At 37.8% G+C, this 17,926-nt stretch overlaps 1 protein-coding gene across 3 annotated transcripts in view; it reads left to right on the plus strand.

Moving 5' to 3' along the window:
* The window catches only part of DLC1 (DLC1 Rho GTPase activating protein), a 243,482-nt gene that overhangs the window by 90,416 nt on the left and 135,140 nt on the right, over positions 1-17,926 (plus strand). For all 3 annotated transcript variants that reach the window (XM_013949493.2, XM_013949495.2, XM_013949494.2), the window contains exon 5: positions 12,865-12,898. In XM_013949493.2, coding sequence (XP_013804947.1) covers positions 12,865-12,898 — 34 coding nt within the window. The remainder of the gene's footprint in view (positions 1-12,864; positions 12,899-17,926) is intronic.

The following is a 17,926-nucleotide window of genomic DNA, read 5'->3' on the forward strand; positions in this document are numbered from 1 at the left end:
TACATCTAGCTGACTTGGTTGTAACTCACAAAAATACGTTAACTTGGCACTTACTCTCTTATGATCACCTCTGCTACCTTTCAAGCTTAGATGCTCTTGTTTCCACGCAATATCACCACAGTGACTCGCCCAAAGTTATTGCTCATTCTGTCTGACAAAATACCTCCCTCCTCTCTCCATCATCTCATGGTTAGCATCATTATTGTGTGACTCTTCAGCTTCCTGAGCAAAGAACTACGATCTTCTGCAGAAAGCAAAGGTTTCAGCATCCTAGAAGAGATGTAGATTTTGCAGTAATTTGTTGCTGTATGCCTGGATAAAACATAGGATCAAGAGCCTCCCTGGAGATCTGCTTTTGATCCTTTGTCACGTGGTCCAGCACATGTAACATCAAAGTCACTGAATGCACATGAGATTGCAAGCATAAGGATTTATGCCAAAGCATAGACACTGTGTTTTAAAAATTAGTTCATTGGGTTTTTATTTTGTTTTAAGAGAAAGAATTCAAAGTTGCAGCAGCCTGCTGATGCTGACAATGGGAAGAGCAGCCAGGTAAGGTTACCTGCTTCAAGAAAGCAAGCTAACACAGGATCAGAGTATCAATCTCCTTGAAGGTGTCAATAAGTTGCTGCAGTTGCTGCTTAACATATGACTTTCTTTTTCAGAATATTAAGCTGAAAACAGTAAGGTCTTCCTTGACCAGTGTAAATACCAATCCTTTTTAATATTACAAAAACTAGAATCTGATTTTATTCCTTCTAGCTGCACTGAGATTTGAATATGAATCCAGGAGACTAACATCAAGGAAATTCAGAAATATAGATAGTAATCAATGATTGGATTTGGACTGATCTCATGGAAATAGCACTAGAATCAGACCATGCTCATTTATATATATGATGATTTATATTGCTCATCTATGGCTTCTTCATTACAGTAGACACTAGCACTTGCAGCAATGAGAAAACCTTCCTAATTTTCCTGTCCTCATCCTTCAAAATTAGTAAGGGCAACTTGCCTTTCTTGGGATGAGGGGCAAGAGTTGCTGCTTTATTTTGTTTGAGGAGACAAGAATGTTAAGATTTTGTTGGTTTTAATTTCCCCTTATACCCTGGAAGTAAGTGCTCAAAGGTATCAGGTAACTTCCAGTCAGCATGTAACAAATATGACTTTTGCACATCACATGATTGAAAGAATTTTTGATTTACATGAAACATGCAATGATTCTAAGGCTGTAAGTCTTACATATAAAGAAATCCCTGAAGACCCAAATCACCTGAAATCTCCTGTCAGCTCTGTGGAAATATTCCCAAGATTTAAAGGCTTTAAGGCAAGATCACATTTGTAGACATTACATGATGCTGAAACAAATGGGAAACATGAGATTTTAATTATCTTTTACTGGTATCTTGGAGAGCTCAGTGCCCTTTGGTTCCCAAGTAGTTCGGCTTTGCCAGTGTTTCAGGGTTTATTGATGTGTTTGTTATTGTAAAAGGTTTTATAAGATAAACATTAGCTAAACAAATGACTTCTGAGCTTGTTTAAAAGCTCTGTATGTGTAAATGAACCCTAATAGAACCTCTGCTGATTGATGAAAAGCATGAGCACTCTTGGGGCTGCTCCAGTTTTAGAGGTAGAGTGTCACATCTCAGCTGTCGTGTTAACATTCAAACTCTATGTTTTTTAGGGAAGAGATACATATGTTTGGCTGAACTAGAGGAAGCACACATTCTGTTACTCCTAAAAGCTATATAAGTGTTCCTTAACATTAAACTAAAAATTAACTGACCTCTTTTTCAAGTACTATATGTCCACCCCAGTAGTTAAAGTGCAGCTCAAGTGGAGACAGAGTTCTTTATCTGGGGAACCCCTGGAAAGTACCAAAAACAAGTTTATTTTCCACCTTTGTTTTTAAACCAAGTTAAGTCCTGATACGCAAATAAGCCGAGGTCCAGCAATTGCTACTTAAAAAGAAAAGGTTTAATTATCACTAATTATGTTTCCCAAATTGTGTGATGGCAACTCTCAGGGTATTTAGGAACTTGCAGCTCCTGCTCTGAAGATTTAGGCATCCCTGAAGAGAAAGGAATTAATTCTGTATTATGGTCAAACTCTACTTAATGGAGTGGACAAGCTGCAAGCAGCCTGTTGTCATTATCTAAACCAGCTGCAAGTGGTCCTGGCAGATAACAGAGAATTGGGAGCTTACCCTGATCTATGGAAAATCTGTAATAACCCTAACCATAGTGCAAGATAGTTATCATGAATCTTTGTTTTGCACTCCCAATCCAGTAAGTGTCACAATATGCTAGCTGAATGATGGAGATACCGAAAATTACCAGACCATCCAGAGTGCACACTTTTGGCAAGTGACTCCGTAGAAGGGAAGATGCCAGTACTAACTGAAAGGGGTCTCTGTGTATGACCTCAGTGACATAAAGAGGCTCAAGCAAACAGAAACATCTAGTCAAAAAACAAAGTAGTTGGGGAGAGACATACAGCTGACTGAAGGAGAACATATGCACGCAAGGATACAACTTTGTACTTCTGCTAGGGTAGAATTCATAGTGTTGTCATAAATAAGCCAGAGACCTCTGAAGGTGACATTAATTCCTTTACAAAATCTAATTCATTGATGCAGTTTTATTGTTGGGTGGGTTTTAATTGCCTTCTACTCTAGTTTTCATAATTATGATCTTTAGTAAATTGAAAGAAGAAAGTCCATAAAGACAAAAAACCTTGCTGAACATCGAGGAACACAGAATTCCCTTCTAAAGTTGGTCTGTCCCAAAAGTTAAGGTTTTATCTTTTATCATTTCTTATCCAGATGGAAAAAAACAAAACAAAAAGAAAAACAAAAAAAATTGTGGAGAACAAAAACTTGCTTTAAAAAGTCTTGATGTTAATAAAATAATCTTTTGTTAATAATTCTAGGTGATAGCAAATCAGATCTCTTGGGTTTTCTTCTACATTATTGCTATGATTTCAGTTCAATTTTAATAACAAAAAATCACTTCAAATTGATTACTTTTTCCAAGTGTTTTTTCTACATGGGTACTTTCCTAATCTGATTCATTCTCACGAAAGGATTTGGTTTAAAAAAAACCAGAATTTCCCAGTAAAGATATTTGTTCAATACTTTGTTCTAATAGGGATATAACTGAGGAAAATTCAGGTCAAGGACTGCAGTATTTTCTAATTTCAAATCCTCTGAGTGGTCTTGGATTTTTTCTTCCATAAAATAATCCAGTTAAACTACTACTTAGCCAAATTAAGTAAACTAGAGCATGTGTTTTAAAAGAAATAAAATGTCTATCTGAGGACTCCAGATGATACAGAATGTACACTTCTTTCAAAATAACATAATGCTTAAAATTTGTTTTCTCTCTGAGCTTTGATGCCATTGGTTTTAAGGTACAAGATTTTTTTTATGCCCTTGTCTACCGGAATACAGAGTTCTCTGTCATTCAGTCCATTAACCCTTCCTTAGTTTTTGTATATGGTGTTGATACTGCCTCCTTCCTTTCTTGTCAGTAGCTAAATAGAGCTATCTTCTTTAAAGGGTTTTGGATTTTGGGGGTCTTTTGATCCTCTGAGTAGAAAGAAGACAGAGATATATTTCAGTCTGCTTGGTTACAGTAGTTTCTGGTCTCAAAATCACAGAATCACAGAATCGCTGAGGTTGGAAGGGACCTCTGGAGATCATCTAGTCCAACCCCCCTGCTCAAGCAGGGTCACCTAGAACACGTTGCACAGGATTGCGTCTAGGTGTGTTTTGAATATCTCCAGAGAAGGAGACTCCACAACCTCTCTGGGCAACCTGTTCCAGGGCTCTGTCACCCTCACAGTGAAGAAGTTTCTCCTCATGTTCAGATGGAACTGTCTGTGTTTCAGTTTGTGCCCGTTGCCTCGCGTCCTGTCACTCGGCACCACTGAAAAGAGTCTGGCTCCATCCTCTCGACACCCTCCCTTCAGATACTTGTACACGTTGATAAGACCTCCTCTCAGCCTTCTCTTCTCCAGGCTAAACAGGCCAAGCTCTCTCAGCCTTTCCTCATAAGAGAGATGCTCCAGTCCCCTAATCATCTTTGTGGCCCTTCGCTGGACTTGCTGCAGTAGTGCCACATCTCTCTTGTACTGGGGAGCCCAGAACTGGACACAGTACTCCAGATGTGGTCTCAGTAGGGCTGAGTAGAGGGGGAGGATCACCTCCCTCGACCTGCTGGCAACACTCTTCCTGATGCACCCCAGGATACCATTGGCCTTCTTGGCCACAAGGGCACATTGCTGCCTCATGGTCAACTTGGTGTCCACCAGCACTCCCAGGTCCTTCTCTGCAGAGCTGCTTTCCAGCAGGTCAACCCCCAACCTGTCCTGGTGCCTGGGGTTATTCCTCCCCAGGTGCAGGACCCTGCACTTGCCTTTGTTGAACTTCAGGAGGTTCCTCTCCGCCCACCTCTCCAGCCTGTCCAGGTCTCTCTGAATGGTAGCACAGCCCTCTGGTTTATTGGCCACTCCTCCCAGTTTTGTATCATCGGCAAACTTGCAGAGGGTGCACTCTGTCCCTTCATCCAGGTCATTGATGAAGAAGTTGAACAAGACTGGACCCAGTACTGACCCCTGGGGGACACCGCTAGCTACAGGCCTCCAACTAGACTCTGCGCCGCTGATCACAACCCTCTGAGCTCCGCCATTCAGCAAGTTCTCAATCCACCTCACTGTCCCCTCATCTAAACCACACTTCCTGAGCTTGTCTATGAGGATGCTATGGGAGACAGTGTCAAAAGCCTTGCTGAAGTCAAGGGAGACAACATCCACTGCTCTCCCCTCATCTACCCAGCCAGTCATTCCATCACAGAAGGCTATCAGATTGGTTAGGCATGATTTCCCCTTGGTGAAGCCATGCTGACTACTCCTGATCACCTTCTTGTCCTCCACATGCTTGGAGATGGCCTCCAGGATGAGCTGCTCCATCACCTTTCCAGGGATGGAGGTGAGGCTGACTGGCCTGTAGTTCCCTGGGTCCTCCTTCTTGCCCTTTTTGAAGACTGGGGTGACATTGGCTTTCTTCCAGTCCTCGGGCACCTCTCCTGTTCTCCATGACCTTTCAAAGATGATGGAGAGTGGCTTAGCAATGACATCCGCCAGCTCCCTCAGCACTCGTGGGTGCATCCCATCAGGGCCCAAGGATTTGTGGGTGTCAAGTTTGCTTAAATGATCTCTAACCCAATCCTCCTCCACCAAGGGAAAGTCTTCCTCTCTCCAGAGTTCCTCTCTTGCCTCCAGGCTCTGGGGTTCCTGAGGGCTGGCCTGAGCAGTAAAGACTGAAGCAAAGAAGGCATTCAGTAACTCTGCCTTCTCTGCATCCTTCGTCACCAGGACACCCACCCCATTCAGCAAAGGGCCCACATTTTCCCTAGTCTTCCTCTTGCTGCTGATGTATTTGAAGAAGCCCTTCTTGCTGTCCTTGACATCTCTAGCCAGATTTAATTCCAAACGGGCCTTAGCCTTCCTTGTCGCATCCCTGCATAGTCTGACAACGTTCCTCTATTCCTCCCAAGTGGCCTGTCCCCCTTTCCACTTTCTGTAGACTTCCTTCTTCTGCTTGAGTTTTGCCAGGAGCTCCTTGCTCATCCATGCAGGTCTCCTGCCTCCTTTGCTTGACTTCCTACTCATAGGAATGCACCGCTCTTGAGCCTGGAGGAAGTGATGTTTGAATATTAACCAGCTCTCTTGAACACTCCTTCCTTCTAGGGCCCTAACCCATGGGATTCCTCCAAGTAGGTCCCTGAAGAGGCCAAAGTTTGCTCTCCTGAAGTCCAGGGTTGCGATCCTACTTGGTGCCCTGCTGCCTCCTCGCTGGATCCTGAACTCCACCATCTCATGGTCACTGCAGCCAAGGCAGCCCCCAACCTTCACATCTTCCACCAGTCCTTCTTTGTTTGTTAGTACGAGGTCCAGCAGCACACCTCTCCTTGTTGGCTCCAATGTTCCTATTTAAAAACTAAGATACAGCATTTATTTTTATGTTTGCAGGCTTTGGAGGCTAGTCTCTTTTCTGCTCCTAATGCAATATACAGCTTTCTAGGAAAGGAACATGTTGTTTTATATTTTAAGCAAATCAATTCTGTAAAAAATACAATTCTTACTAAAACTGTTTTGCATAAAAGAGGCATCTACTAAAGTGAGAATTTAGACCATGATTTTTAATTGCAACAATAATAGGCGATTACCAAAAAAGTGCTTCCAAAAATAAGGTGGAGGATTTACAGCAGCTTGAGCCCAACAAGAGTCCCCTGACCAGGGTTATTATGAAGACTGGATTTTCCCTTTCAGGTCAAATCCCAGTATGCTAATGTTTATTCTGGAGTTTTACTTTCACCCTGGACAGTATAAGACAGTATTTCCAGAGGCAGAACTGTTGCATGGATATATCAGTCATCTCCTATCTGCTTTTCATTTAAGGGAAGGTAGAAAGCTTTGTGATCCTTTGTGAGCCTAAATCTTTGATAAACCATTGGCAGGTGATCAGGAAACAGTCTACTAACTTTTGCCAAATTATAGCTCTTCTTAATTTAAATATATTGCAAAAAGAGCATCTGGAAATAATGAAAGTGTGAGTGCATAGGGCCAGTTTTGTATTCATTGCCAAATTCAGTAAAAAATAAGTTTGAAGGATAATAAATTATGTATTAAAAAAAATAGAGAAATGCATGCAAATCAAGACATATCAGATCACTAGTAGGAAAATTTCCCAACTTATCTATTCAAATACATACCTGAGAAAGAACTGGATAGCTGACAACCTAGTAGGGTGGAAAGATTTTGTAAAATATCCATCATGGTTGGATGGCAGCATTAAAAATGTGATTTCTGTGATGACAAATGCTTTTTATCTTCTGTAATCCAAAAAAACCCAAGCAGTAGTATTCTGAAAAAAAGTGTTGATTTAAACAGCTTTAAATAAAGATGTTGACACTCAGCCTCTGTCATACAAAAATCAGACAAGAAGCTGTATCTTGTTTGGAAAATAGAAATACAGACTCACTGCAGTTGATTTATCAGAGACTACAAGAATAAAAGGTGTCACTAGATCCTCACTTCAGAAATTTTGTTACATGGACCTTAACAGAAGCTTTCCCAATTTATACAAAGCTTTGCTGTCTGCTATAGCTCTTTGCACAAGAGTCAATCATGATGCAGTTGTTCATGTTTTGCAAGTCCAAGGAAGCAAAAAGATAACTACTTTAATTCATAATGACTTTGTCTGCAGGTTTAGGTTAAGTATAAACATACAGCTTTACACTGCATCTTAGGGAAAGTCAAGCCATGTTCAGGCCAGCCAAGATGTTCCCCTGCTCTTTGCAATGGAAGTTTTGCAGTATATCCTCACTGTTGCCCTCAAAGACACTCAACCATCTTTGCAGATAATGTCTCCTCCTTTCGCTGCCAAGACACTGCACATATCTGCCGACCATACTGTTGTTACTTTGGAAAGCTACTGTACTGATCATTTTGCCAAACTCAGAGGCAAAACCACCTGAATTCTCACTGCTGTAGAGGTAGGCTAATTTGGGGAGGAGGGGACTTTTTCTTTCCTCTTTCCTTAGTGAGGAACTATAAGCAAAGTTTGGTCCACTTCATGTTATTGTCCAGAATTATTTGTTCAAACATCTGCTATTCCTGGTCTTCCTCTCTCGCTTAATAAACAGACAGAAAAGGTCTTTTGTGTCAACACACCCAGAATGAATCTTTCATTGTTGCAGCTTGAAATTATGGGGTTTCTACAAATTTGCTGCTTTTTCATTTTAAAATACTCTTAAAGCTCAGAAAAAGCTAGATACCTAGTTTTGGTCAAACAAAACTTTTCATTTGATCAAGAATTTTCTTTAAGTTTTGATTCACCAGAATTTTCTATCTTTTTGTTTCTAGACGGAAAACAAGTTTTCACCTAACTTACAATAAAATTCAAAAGAAATGGTCCTTTAACCCAATATTTCATGTAATCATTTGTATCTGTGCAAAGCAGCTGTAACTTTAAAGAAAAATGTTGTCCTTTCAAAATAGTATTTTGCATGCACTTTACAGATATATTTGCAGATATCGTATATTTAGAGGAAAACAGGTACAATACAGGAAGGATGCATACACAAATTTTACAGTTATCATTTCACATCAGCTTTTCATAGATTAAAATCACATTTTCTAGTGTAAAACAAAATCTTGGGTCAGGAAGTCATACCTGCTTACCTGTCTAGAGTGATTTCCTCCCTGCTTTTTTCCTAGGTGGTGCTAAGAGCACATAGTATTAATATAATACAGAGTAGTATGATTTTGGCAGGTGTTTGCTAAGATCTGTGAGAGATGTAAAAAGGGTGTGTGTCTGATTTTTTAAAAGGTGTGACCCAATCATGTGGAAATTGTTAGTTGAGTTCCTTAGTTCTGTGAGGAGTTAGAAATGATATGAAGTTACAGTGAACCCATCTGGCCGAGCAGGAAAATCCAATTTAATTGCCAGAAATGTTAAATCACTTCCTGGGAAGGCAATTCATTTGGAATATATGGAACTCATTGAAGAAGGTCACCAGTGAATTCAAAACTGTACTGAAGATGAGAGCATTTCTCATAAGTAACAGTAAGTCATGTTTTCCCACTAGAGAGCATGTAAGCGTTGTATGTAGCTGTATTACCAAAAAGATAAACCAATAGTAGAATTGTCTGAGATATTGTTGAACCAGGTTTGCTCACTGTTTGCGTTATTTTAAATTTTCAGGAAATACTATGTTCTTTTAGGATTCTATTCTCAGCTCTAAAGTGGCAGTAGAATGTGCTGACAGAATTTTTGGCTTATATTACTTCTTTACCAAGAATTAAAAAAATAAGGCATCATGATTCAGTAGAATTACACTGTGGCTAGAAAACATACATATTTGGAAATATTTTTCAAGATGTATCTTTGTACTTTGTGTATAAACATTTATTTAACTTTTGTTTGTTTAAATCAGTGCTTTTGCATCTACTATATACCTTAAACAAATAAGCAGATTTATAATTTTTGTATAAACTAAGCACTCTTAACCTTTGATTAAAAAATATATGGACACATCCTCCTTAAATTGTAAAGAATTAAAGAGTAAGATTATTTATATACAGTATTTTAGGGAAAACTTCTTTCATCTTTCATATCTGTTTTAACAGATTCAGAATTTCTGAATATACCATGTCATGTTCTGAGTCAAACATTCATATTATTTGCAGTCTTTACAATAGAAAGTGTAGATATTCTTTGAAAAAACATGCTTTCTATTCTGTTCTGTAGAAGAAGTTTTACTTCCATTCCTTTTGATATTGCTATAAACGTTTTTTAGAGATTTTTTTTCCCTTGTATTCACTTGAATTTGAGAAAGATTTGGTTCCTAGAAAATACTATGCTTTCTTCTTTTCCAGTCAGTGAATAAGAACAAATCAGAGAAAATGTGATCTTCTAATTTTAGAAGCACATTAAGGAAATGGAAGCACGTTTTACTGAAAAAAGAGGGCTAATTCTGATACGAAGAAGAAAAATGAAGCAATAAAAAAAATCTTTGTGTGTCTGTAATGCTTTACGGGGAGACCTGCAGCAGGTGAAAGAGGGTGGTTACAACTAGGCACTGTTGTAGGGGGGTCTTTGCCTTACTCTTCTGGGAAAAGTCTCACATGCTTTGTGATGTTATTATTTTGAATGTATTTCTTTATCTGCATGTTGTAGTATTTTCTTTATCCTTGCAAATGACTTGATTTTAGAGTTCATACTTTTGATACCTTATGTAATCCACATTAGTCTCACTAGCATCAGTCTTAATGAATTGCTGCAAGATTACTGTAGTGAACATTAAGTACTTTCATCTGCAAACTTCGCTCTACCTTTAGTAGAATTTACAGGAATTTACAGTGCTGCTTCATCCTAGTTAACACGTGCTAATTTTGTGATTTACCCATCTGTCTTGAGGCTTTATGGTTCTATGTATTTTCAGCTACCGTAGGCTTTTTACCTAGGCTAAAACCACTTTTTAAATGATCTTTAGGCCTATTAGCAGTCATGCTACCAGAGAACTGTAGCTCAGCCATATGTCCCAAAGTATCCTCCAAGCTCCCTTCATATCTTAGGTACAGTTGCTGTCTGTTGTTTTAAGAGTGTTTATAAAAGTCTAACACATTTACTAAAATTTGTGTTAGGTTGTAAATCAACAAGTTTTAGTGGTCATCAGATAGTAAGATTGAGTATTTCACGAAATAACTAGGAGCAACGAATGACAAGATTAAAAACGTTTTAAAATCCACATTCCCTGTGTGCTAATACGAAACATGATGGGAGCTGATTATTCTTTCTACTCTCTCTTCTGTGGCGATTAGCAATTAAGAAGTGTTCATTCAGGCCAAAGGTGCTACCAGTGGCTTTGCATTGCAGAGACAGACAACATTATTAAAGTCAATAATAAATCAGCTCGGCTGGTCCATTTACGTTCGTAATAAAGCCAGCAGAAACATTATCTTCCTTACTTGTCATTCCGTCATATCCTTGTTGAGCCCTGCAACTGCTTCCCCTCAGTCCAGCTGAATCCCATTTAATCCTCTTGGCCTTGCGTTTTAGACCTTACAAAGGCCTTGGTTGTCCAAGTGTTTTCTCTTTTTGATGACACAGATTGTGATTTCAATACTGACACCATGTTTATTGTCATTTCTCCAGTCATCTCAATGTCGTCTGCTAAGCTGATCTTCAAGGACACCTTCATAGCCTCTTTGTCTTTTTTATGACTAACAAATCTCAAAATAAAAACCTGTGAACATAACCTGTCCCCTTCTTTCCTTCTTTTATCCTGACTCTTCCCTCATTCCATTTACATTTCTGTTCACTCATTTTCTTCATTCTTTCTGTTTGGGTTTTCTTTTCCTGTTTGCTTGTTCTTCATCTTCGCCTCTTTACAACTTTCTCTCAATCTCCTGCTAGGAGAAATGACAATAGTGAATCTGTAGAATCAAATAGGAGGGAAACGGACCAAAAGATGAACAAATGACATGGAAGTGAAACCATTTAGTCACGACTGTATGTCATTCATGACACGAAACTGGGGGAATATGCTAGATGGAATTTAGAATGATTTAGAATTTAGACTGGAATTTTTAAACCTCCAAGTCGAGCAAAATTTAGAAGATTCACTTTCGGTCTGGCAGGCTCAGCTGCATGTCTAGAACAATTGGATATAATAATGCAGGTATGTATATTCATGTAATGTGTATGCTCACATTGGATTTTTATGGGTAAACCACTTCAGAAGTTTTTTACAAAATGTTTTGAATAGTATTTTTTTTTCTCATTTTCTTATTTTTCTCTTAAGAAGATCAGCCAATGTAGCCACTGAGGTTTGGAAAGGAGAAGAAAATTACATACTGTTTTTCAAAATTCCATCAATTATTTCTAAAAAAATCTATACGTGATACACCTTTTTTTGCAACTAATAGCTTGACTTATTCTATGATTTTATTATTTCTTTGGCATATCAAGTTTCTTCAGTCTACAAAAGATAATGCCTTCATTGTGTCACTGGAGCAGAGTGCTTCTTCCAAACAAATATATGTTTGCACAAAAAAGGAACTGTTTTTCAAACAGATGGCTGCTGTTGTTTTAAATAATAGTAGTCTGATGCTATGCTATTTCTTAATGTCCAGTTCAAGCAACAGATATATCAGTTATCAGAACTAGGCAGAGTTCAGGTGAAACAGAATGAATCACAAAAGTAATTACACGGCCATTGCCAGTCTGTGAGGTATTTATTAATATGTATTATCTAAAGACTTTTTCTGTTTGAAATTTTGTACAACATTTCACCCAGGAAATGTTATAAAATAATAAAGAGCAGCACAAATCAAATTCTGAAATGAGATTTTCAGTCTCTTTCAAGAACTCTATAGAAAGTCTGAAACTGGCTGTTTTGTCGTTTCTGTCCATCACTCCCCTCTTTCTTTTTCTTTGGAGTCTGCAGCAGGAAATTTTGCTGAATAAAGACTATACTGACATGAGCAAAAGGGATGTAGAAATGATACCTTAACTCACATGGTGGTTCTGCATACATTGCACACCCAGTCTGATTTCTCATCCGGTCTTTCCTCCCTTTATTGGATCTGCGCATTCTTTAATTCTGTACATATGTGTGCCATATAAATCATAACTTACTTGGTCTATAACCTATTTATTCTAGGAAAAATACACTCAGAAAGTTCTTCAGAGTTAGGCTGAGAGAAAGGCGTGATATGAAAGATTTGTACATCATCTGTACTTTTATTTCACAAGCAGTTACAGCCAACATGAAAACCATTTCTGTTACTTGCCTCTGAAAAGTTATATACAGAATAAGAAATCAGCATGATACAGAAGTAGGTTTGAGCCTGAGTCCTAATTTTGTGGAGTCACTGGCAGGACTCTTACTGACTTCTGCAGGAAGAAGATTTGGCGTTTTAGCTTCATTTTCAGCCACACAGTTTTCAGTGCTCTCTCCTTCAGAATTATTCAGTAATTTCCCACTGGAATTTCATGGGCAGGTATTCTACGATGATTGTGTCAAAATGCAACCATTACAATATCTTATTTATATTAACTCTATCTTTTCCCTTCTCTCCTAATCCTTTTTTTTTTAACAATAATTAGTTTCATAATAGATATAAGCCATTCAGATGGAAACTGCATGTTTCTTTCCAGAGTGCATAATGCAGTGAGACCTCAGTTCTTTTCAGACCTTCTGAAACATAAACATACAGCCTACATTAATACATTACAATGTTTCCCCTAATATTCTTGTTTTCTAATAGTGGCATAACTTTTTTTTTCAGGCTATGCCAGTTATTTCAGAAAAGGAGAAGGCTGGTGAGTAAATATTTACTTGTTTTCACATCTCCTTGTATTTATTTCTTGGACTACAGCATTACTTATCTAAATGATAAAGGCTGGCTTTAACTATGTGTTTTTTTCAATGTATAGGATTATAGACCTGACAAATGTCTGTGTAAATGTTATTCATTATTTCCCAAATAGAATTTTTTCTCTTTCTGGAAAGTAGCCTGCGTAAAATGTTTGAAGTTATCCTGCAAAGCACTCAGTAAAATTGCATCAGTCCCTTATATGTCGGTTACTCTCTAGACACTAACTTCCTACTTGGTGTTAAAACCTATTACGATTTATTTGATGTCTTGATTAACCATCACTGATACCAATCGGAGTGTTCAAGTCAGCAGGGTTTAATGATTGAGTGGGAACTTTGTTGTCTGGTTGTTAGTGTGGAAGGAAATTTTGGTTTGCTGGCGTATTTTACTGGAGATAAGGATTTTTACTTTGGCAAAGTGCTTCCACAATATTATGAGGCTGTTCTTCTATTCTCTTCTGTTATGAGAGTTCTGTGAGTATTGTAAGTACTTTGATGTTGTCACGTGGCGTATTAGTGAACTTAATGAGAAATATAAGCAGACTTTGTGGAATGGATGTCTTGTTGCTACAAACACTGCAACTATTACTTCTATATATCTCAGAGTAGAAGTCCTGTTGGTTTCTTCGTCATTTATTTTAATTGATAATTTGCTAATGTATGTCAAATACAGCACCACAATTACCTTAAAATAGTTACACGAACATCCAAATACCAACTGGCATTCTGATTTGTGTCTGTTATTTGTTGGTGACATTTTCTTCAGTTATCCTTGTTGAGGCTGTTTCTTTTCTTTTGCTGATTGAGAGGAATAGGTTAAAAAAAAAAGCTTCAGATAGAAAAGCTACAGTGCTAATTAGCACTGTCAAAGCTAAGTAGCTGTCTGCTCAGGATGCTGCTATTATATTAGCTGTTGAGGTTCATAAATAATTCCCAAATTGTGTCTAATGTTTAATAAGTATTTTCTTTATAGAGTTTGCAGTTGGTATTATTTGGTATTTCCTCTTCCAAGGCAGTTCAGGTTTCGCCACATCCTTTAATTATGTCCAAGTCTGCAAACTGAGTATAACTAGGACTACTGGTTGCAACTAATTTTAAATAATTTGTCAAGGAGCCATCCAGCATTATAGACTCTTGTCCATTATTAACAATATGTACCATACAAGATGATAAGCTAACTCAGAGTCATTAAAAAATCTTCAGGGCATAGAAACATATTGACCCTCACTTTATACTAGAGGAATAGAACCACGGTGAGTGTGTCCCATTGCCATAAGTAATTTCGTGTAGAATCAGAAATAAAAGTCAAAGCTCTATTCCTATTTTTTCAGTGCAGTTCAAATTTTCAGTGCAGTTTCAAAAGCAGTTTTGACCTAAGTTTTGTGTCCTGTACATATGCCTACAAATCTCTCCTCCTTCTTCCCCCCCCCAAACCAATTTTTGGGGGGGTTGTGAAATACGTTATATTTAATATTACAAACAGTAAGTAAAACTTAGTGCCATTTGGAGTCAGTTTTCTCATGTGGTTGCTGTTGTTTCCATGCACTTGAGCACAGACTAGCCTGTGAAAGGAAATGTGGTCGCCTTGTTTTCAGTTTCAGCTTTTGTTTAATTCTTTTGCATCTCAGGCGGTCATGAGGGTATGATTTTTAATGGAAATATTAAGCATGCATTTAGGAGACAAGTATTTAAATCAGGCCCACTGACTGAAGTCACAGCTGGTTCTGGTAGCAGTTAGCATCATTTTTGCCAAATGCAATTGGATCTCGACTCAGACATTCAGGTCTCGCGTTGTGCAGGGTAAGTAGCCTTTGTCTGATTGCTGCTGCTGGCAGCTCGGCTGACACATGATGCTGCACAGAATTCGTGGAAGACAAAGCCATAAGAAAGGTGTGAAGGCCTTCACAAAAGGATGTGACATAGTTAAATGTTGGTGTTTATTTTGAAATATCAACTTAAACCCCTTTTTAGTTTATATTATTACAAACAGACTGAAGTATACTACAAAATATTACAAAACAGAAAAAAAAGATTAGTATATTTTAGTACTGACAATGGTAAGAGCACCGTAGTTAAGGAGATTGGATTGCATTTTATTAAAATTAAAATTAAATTTGGATTAAGAATGAACTCAAAATCTCCAGTCAAACTTTGTTTCTCATTCTGAGAATTTATAGTAAAGTTTTACAGCTCCCTCTTTCTTTCTTAAGATTATTTAGTTTCATCCAGGACTGGAATTAGAAATAAAGGAATGTAGAAAGGCTGTTATTTTGATGTTTCTGGTTCAGAAATTCTAGATATATAAATAAAAACCTGCTTTTACAAGACTTCCTATTCTGTAGATTCCAGATACTTGGATACTTTCAAATGTTTTTCCAATAAGCAACTAAACATTTACATCCTTAAATGGACCAAGCTACTTAAGCCCTTGGAAGTTCACACATTACTGATTATGTTTATAGCAGTTGTAAATCCTTGAAATTAAATATTTTCTCAATTTTATACATTTTTCCAATCCACAGTAAATTTGGACTACATCAAATAAGGATTTTCAGCTGAAGTACTTAAAAAAAATAATGAAACTGTTTTTAGTTTTAGAGCAAGCCTAAATATAATCTGAAAACATTTCTACTTTTATCAATCAATAACTTGAGAGTGGCATAACCAGCTAAATTTTTTTACAGTGGAAAGTGCAGTAAAAGCTGCAATTGCAGAATCCCTTTGGCAAAAATCTCTAAATGCACAGTCTGTTGAGCAGAGTACCAGCCAGGCATAGCTCTGTCAGCTATTGCTGCAACTTGGGTCAGTTACAAAATTGCAGATGAGGTACTATGGCATCAGATGTTTGTCAGAAGTTCTTTTGAAAGAAGTCTCAGTATTCTTGACATTTCTGGCAATGGTAATTTTTCAAATGAATTCTTTAAGGTAGAAGTTAAAATCGAGCAATACACGCAGTAGGGGAAAATGAGGAGACCAGGAGATGACTCAGGGCTGGGACTGCTAGCACCTCAGTCAGCTTTCGTTTCAGGAGCCACGTTCCAAAAATGAAGGTGAAGTGCCAGTAAGCATAGTCTTGCCTAAATCTCTTTGTGGTCCTACTTCATGGTTGCCCAGTTTATTCTTAAAATATCTGTGGGGAATAGAGAACTCCATTTCTGACTTAGAAACATTTCTACTTGAAGAGAGCCAGCAGGAGGGCTAGAGTGAATACCCACATCTGGTCAGGAACTAACAGAGATTATTTCTGTTGAGGTGATGAAACTTTGTGCTATCATATAAACAGGGCAGAAGGTTTAGTCTAACCCTAAATAAATATTAATTCTATTGGTCTATAATATTCACCATTATAATAAATAAATTTTTCCTGTGCATAAAACTGTGCTGTGTTATTTTGGTTGAAAATACATTTAGAAAAGAGTTGCTGCTCTAAAAAGAAAACAAGCATTTTGAAGTTATTGAGTATTATGTTTTAGCTATTAAATGCAAGGTTGAATCAAATCAAACACAGAAAACAGGACTGGATATGAAAATACAAGTGACACTACTCATCTGTAGCAGTAAACATTCCCCAGCAGAATAGCAAAGTGAACAGACTGTTCAGGGTTTTATTGGTTCTACCAAAATATTCCCTCTGATTTTAAAATATACTGTGGAAAAAATGCACATCTTTGGGTAAACCTCAATCAGCGTATTGCCCCGTCACCACAGCTCTACTGGGTTAGAGAGGTGTACTTCAGCACAATTTAAAGTGTCAGTCTTTGGCATGGAATATAATAGATATAGTAGCCCATTTCTTGTCTATATCTCAGTGATCAACAAACAAACAAGAGGATAAAGTATTGATTTCAGTCGGAGACAGCAGACACATTGAATCTCTGGCCAATGTAAAGTGTTTGAAAGCTTCCCAGTATTAATATTACAAGGTGTTTAGGTTTCTGGTGAAGACAGTCTTTAATAAAGTACAGACTCAATGTCTTTTGGTGTTCATTTCCCTGGTTGCCTTTGATTCACAAGGAAAAAAAATACACAGATGATAAAAGGGACCTTAACTGCAGGATATTTCCTCTCGCAGCCTCTAATTGTCAGTGTCATGCAGCAGAGGATCCTGCGCGCTCTGCCCCATGGTGAGAAGAGCTGCAGAATGGGCAGTGCTGGAGTGATGACAAGGTGGGTCAGAGCCATGTGTGAGAACGCTCAGCGGGAAGACCTTTAAAAGTCAGTAGCACCAGGTTCTCTGTCAGTAAACAAAGCACATAAAAGACCTACTGCTTAACACACTAGGTAGAGCCCTTATAATTTAATTTCATTTAATTGGAGCTCTAATCAAAAAGAAAAAAAAAATTCTCCACGAGCTTTTATAAACATGTTCTAGATTCAGAAAATGTTGTAACCCACCTACAGCTGATCTGAGCAGGAGTTCAAAATTTTTGTCTCCTCCTATCCACAGACATAGATTTTAACACTAATAATATTTTTTCTAAATTTTACCAAATCTGTTCTTTCTGTGAGCAGTACCAACTAGCTGGTCTTTTTTTATGAAGTCATTAAAGGCTCATCCATACACAACTTACTTTAAAAATAGACCAAACTTTAAAAAATTGAATCTTACTGCCTGTGAGGTTTCAGTTTCCAGATAAACTGAAGAGAAATACAACTTAATTGGCACAGTCACTAGTTTTCTGGCTGCTTTACAACACTTCTAGCCAGTATTTTACAGTTAACTGGGCAAAATGAAGTATTCGTTGTTCCTTTTCATGAGTTAATAAGTATGGTGTCTGTTTTTCATAGAACGGTCTTTCATTAATTGCTGGTGTGGTGTGACCTTAATATGAGGTACAAGCTCTTAGCCAGATAATCTTTCTTTTACTGTTGATGTTGCAATAGTTACATAATTTTAGTTGGGTGTTTGCTTTCTAAATAAAAATATCAGATGAACACTCAAACTTCAATCTGTCATACTAAAAAACAGTTAC

This window comes from Apteryx mantelli, chromosome 5 (assembly GCF_036417845.1).
Source record: "Apteryx mantelli isolate bAptMan1 chromosome 5, bAptMan1.hap1, whole genome shotgun sequence".
Lineage (NCBI taxonomy): Eukaryota > Metazoa > Chordata > Aves > Apterygiformes > Apterygidae > Apteryx > Apteryx mantelli.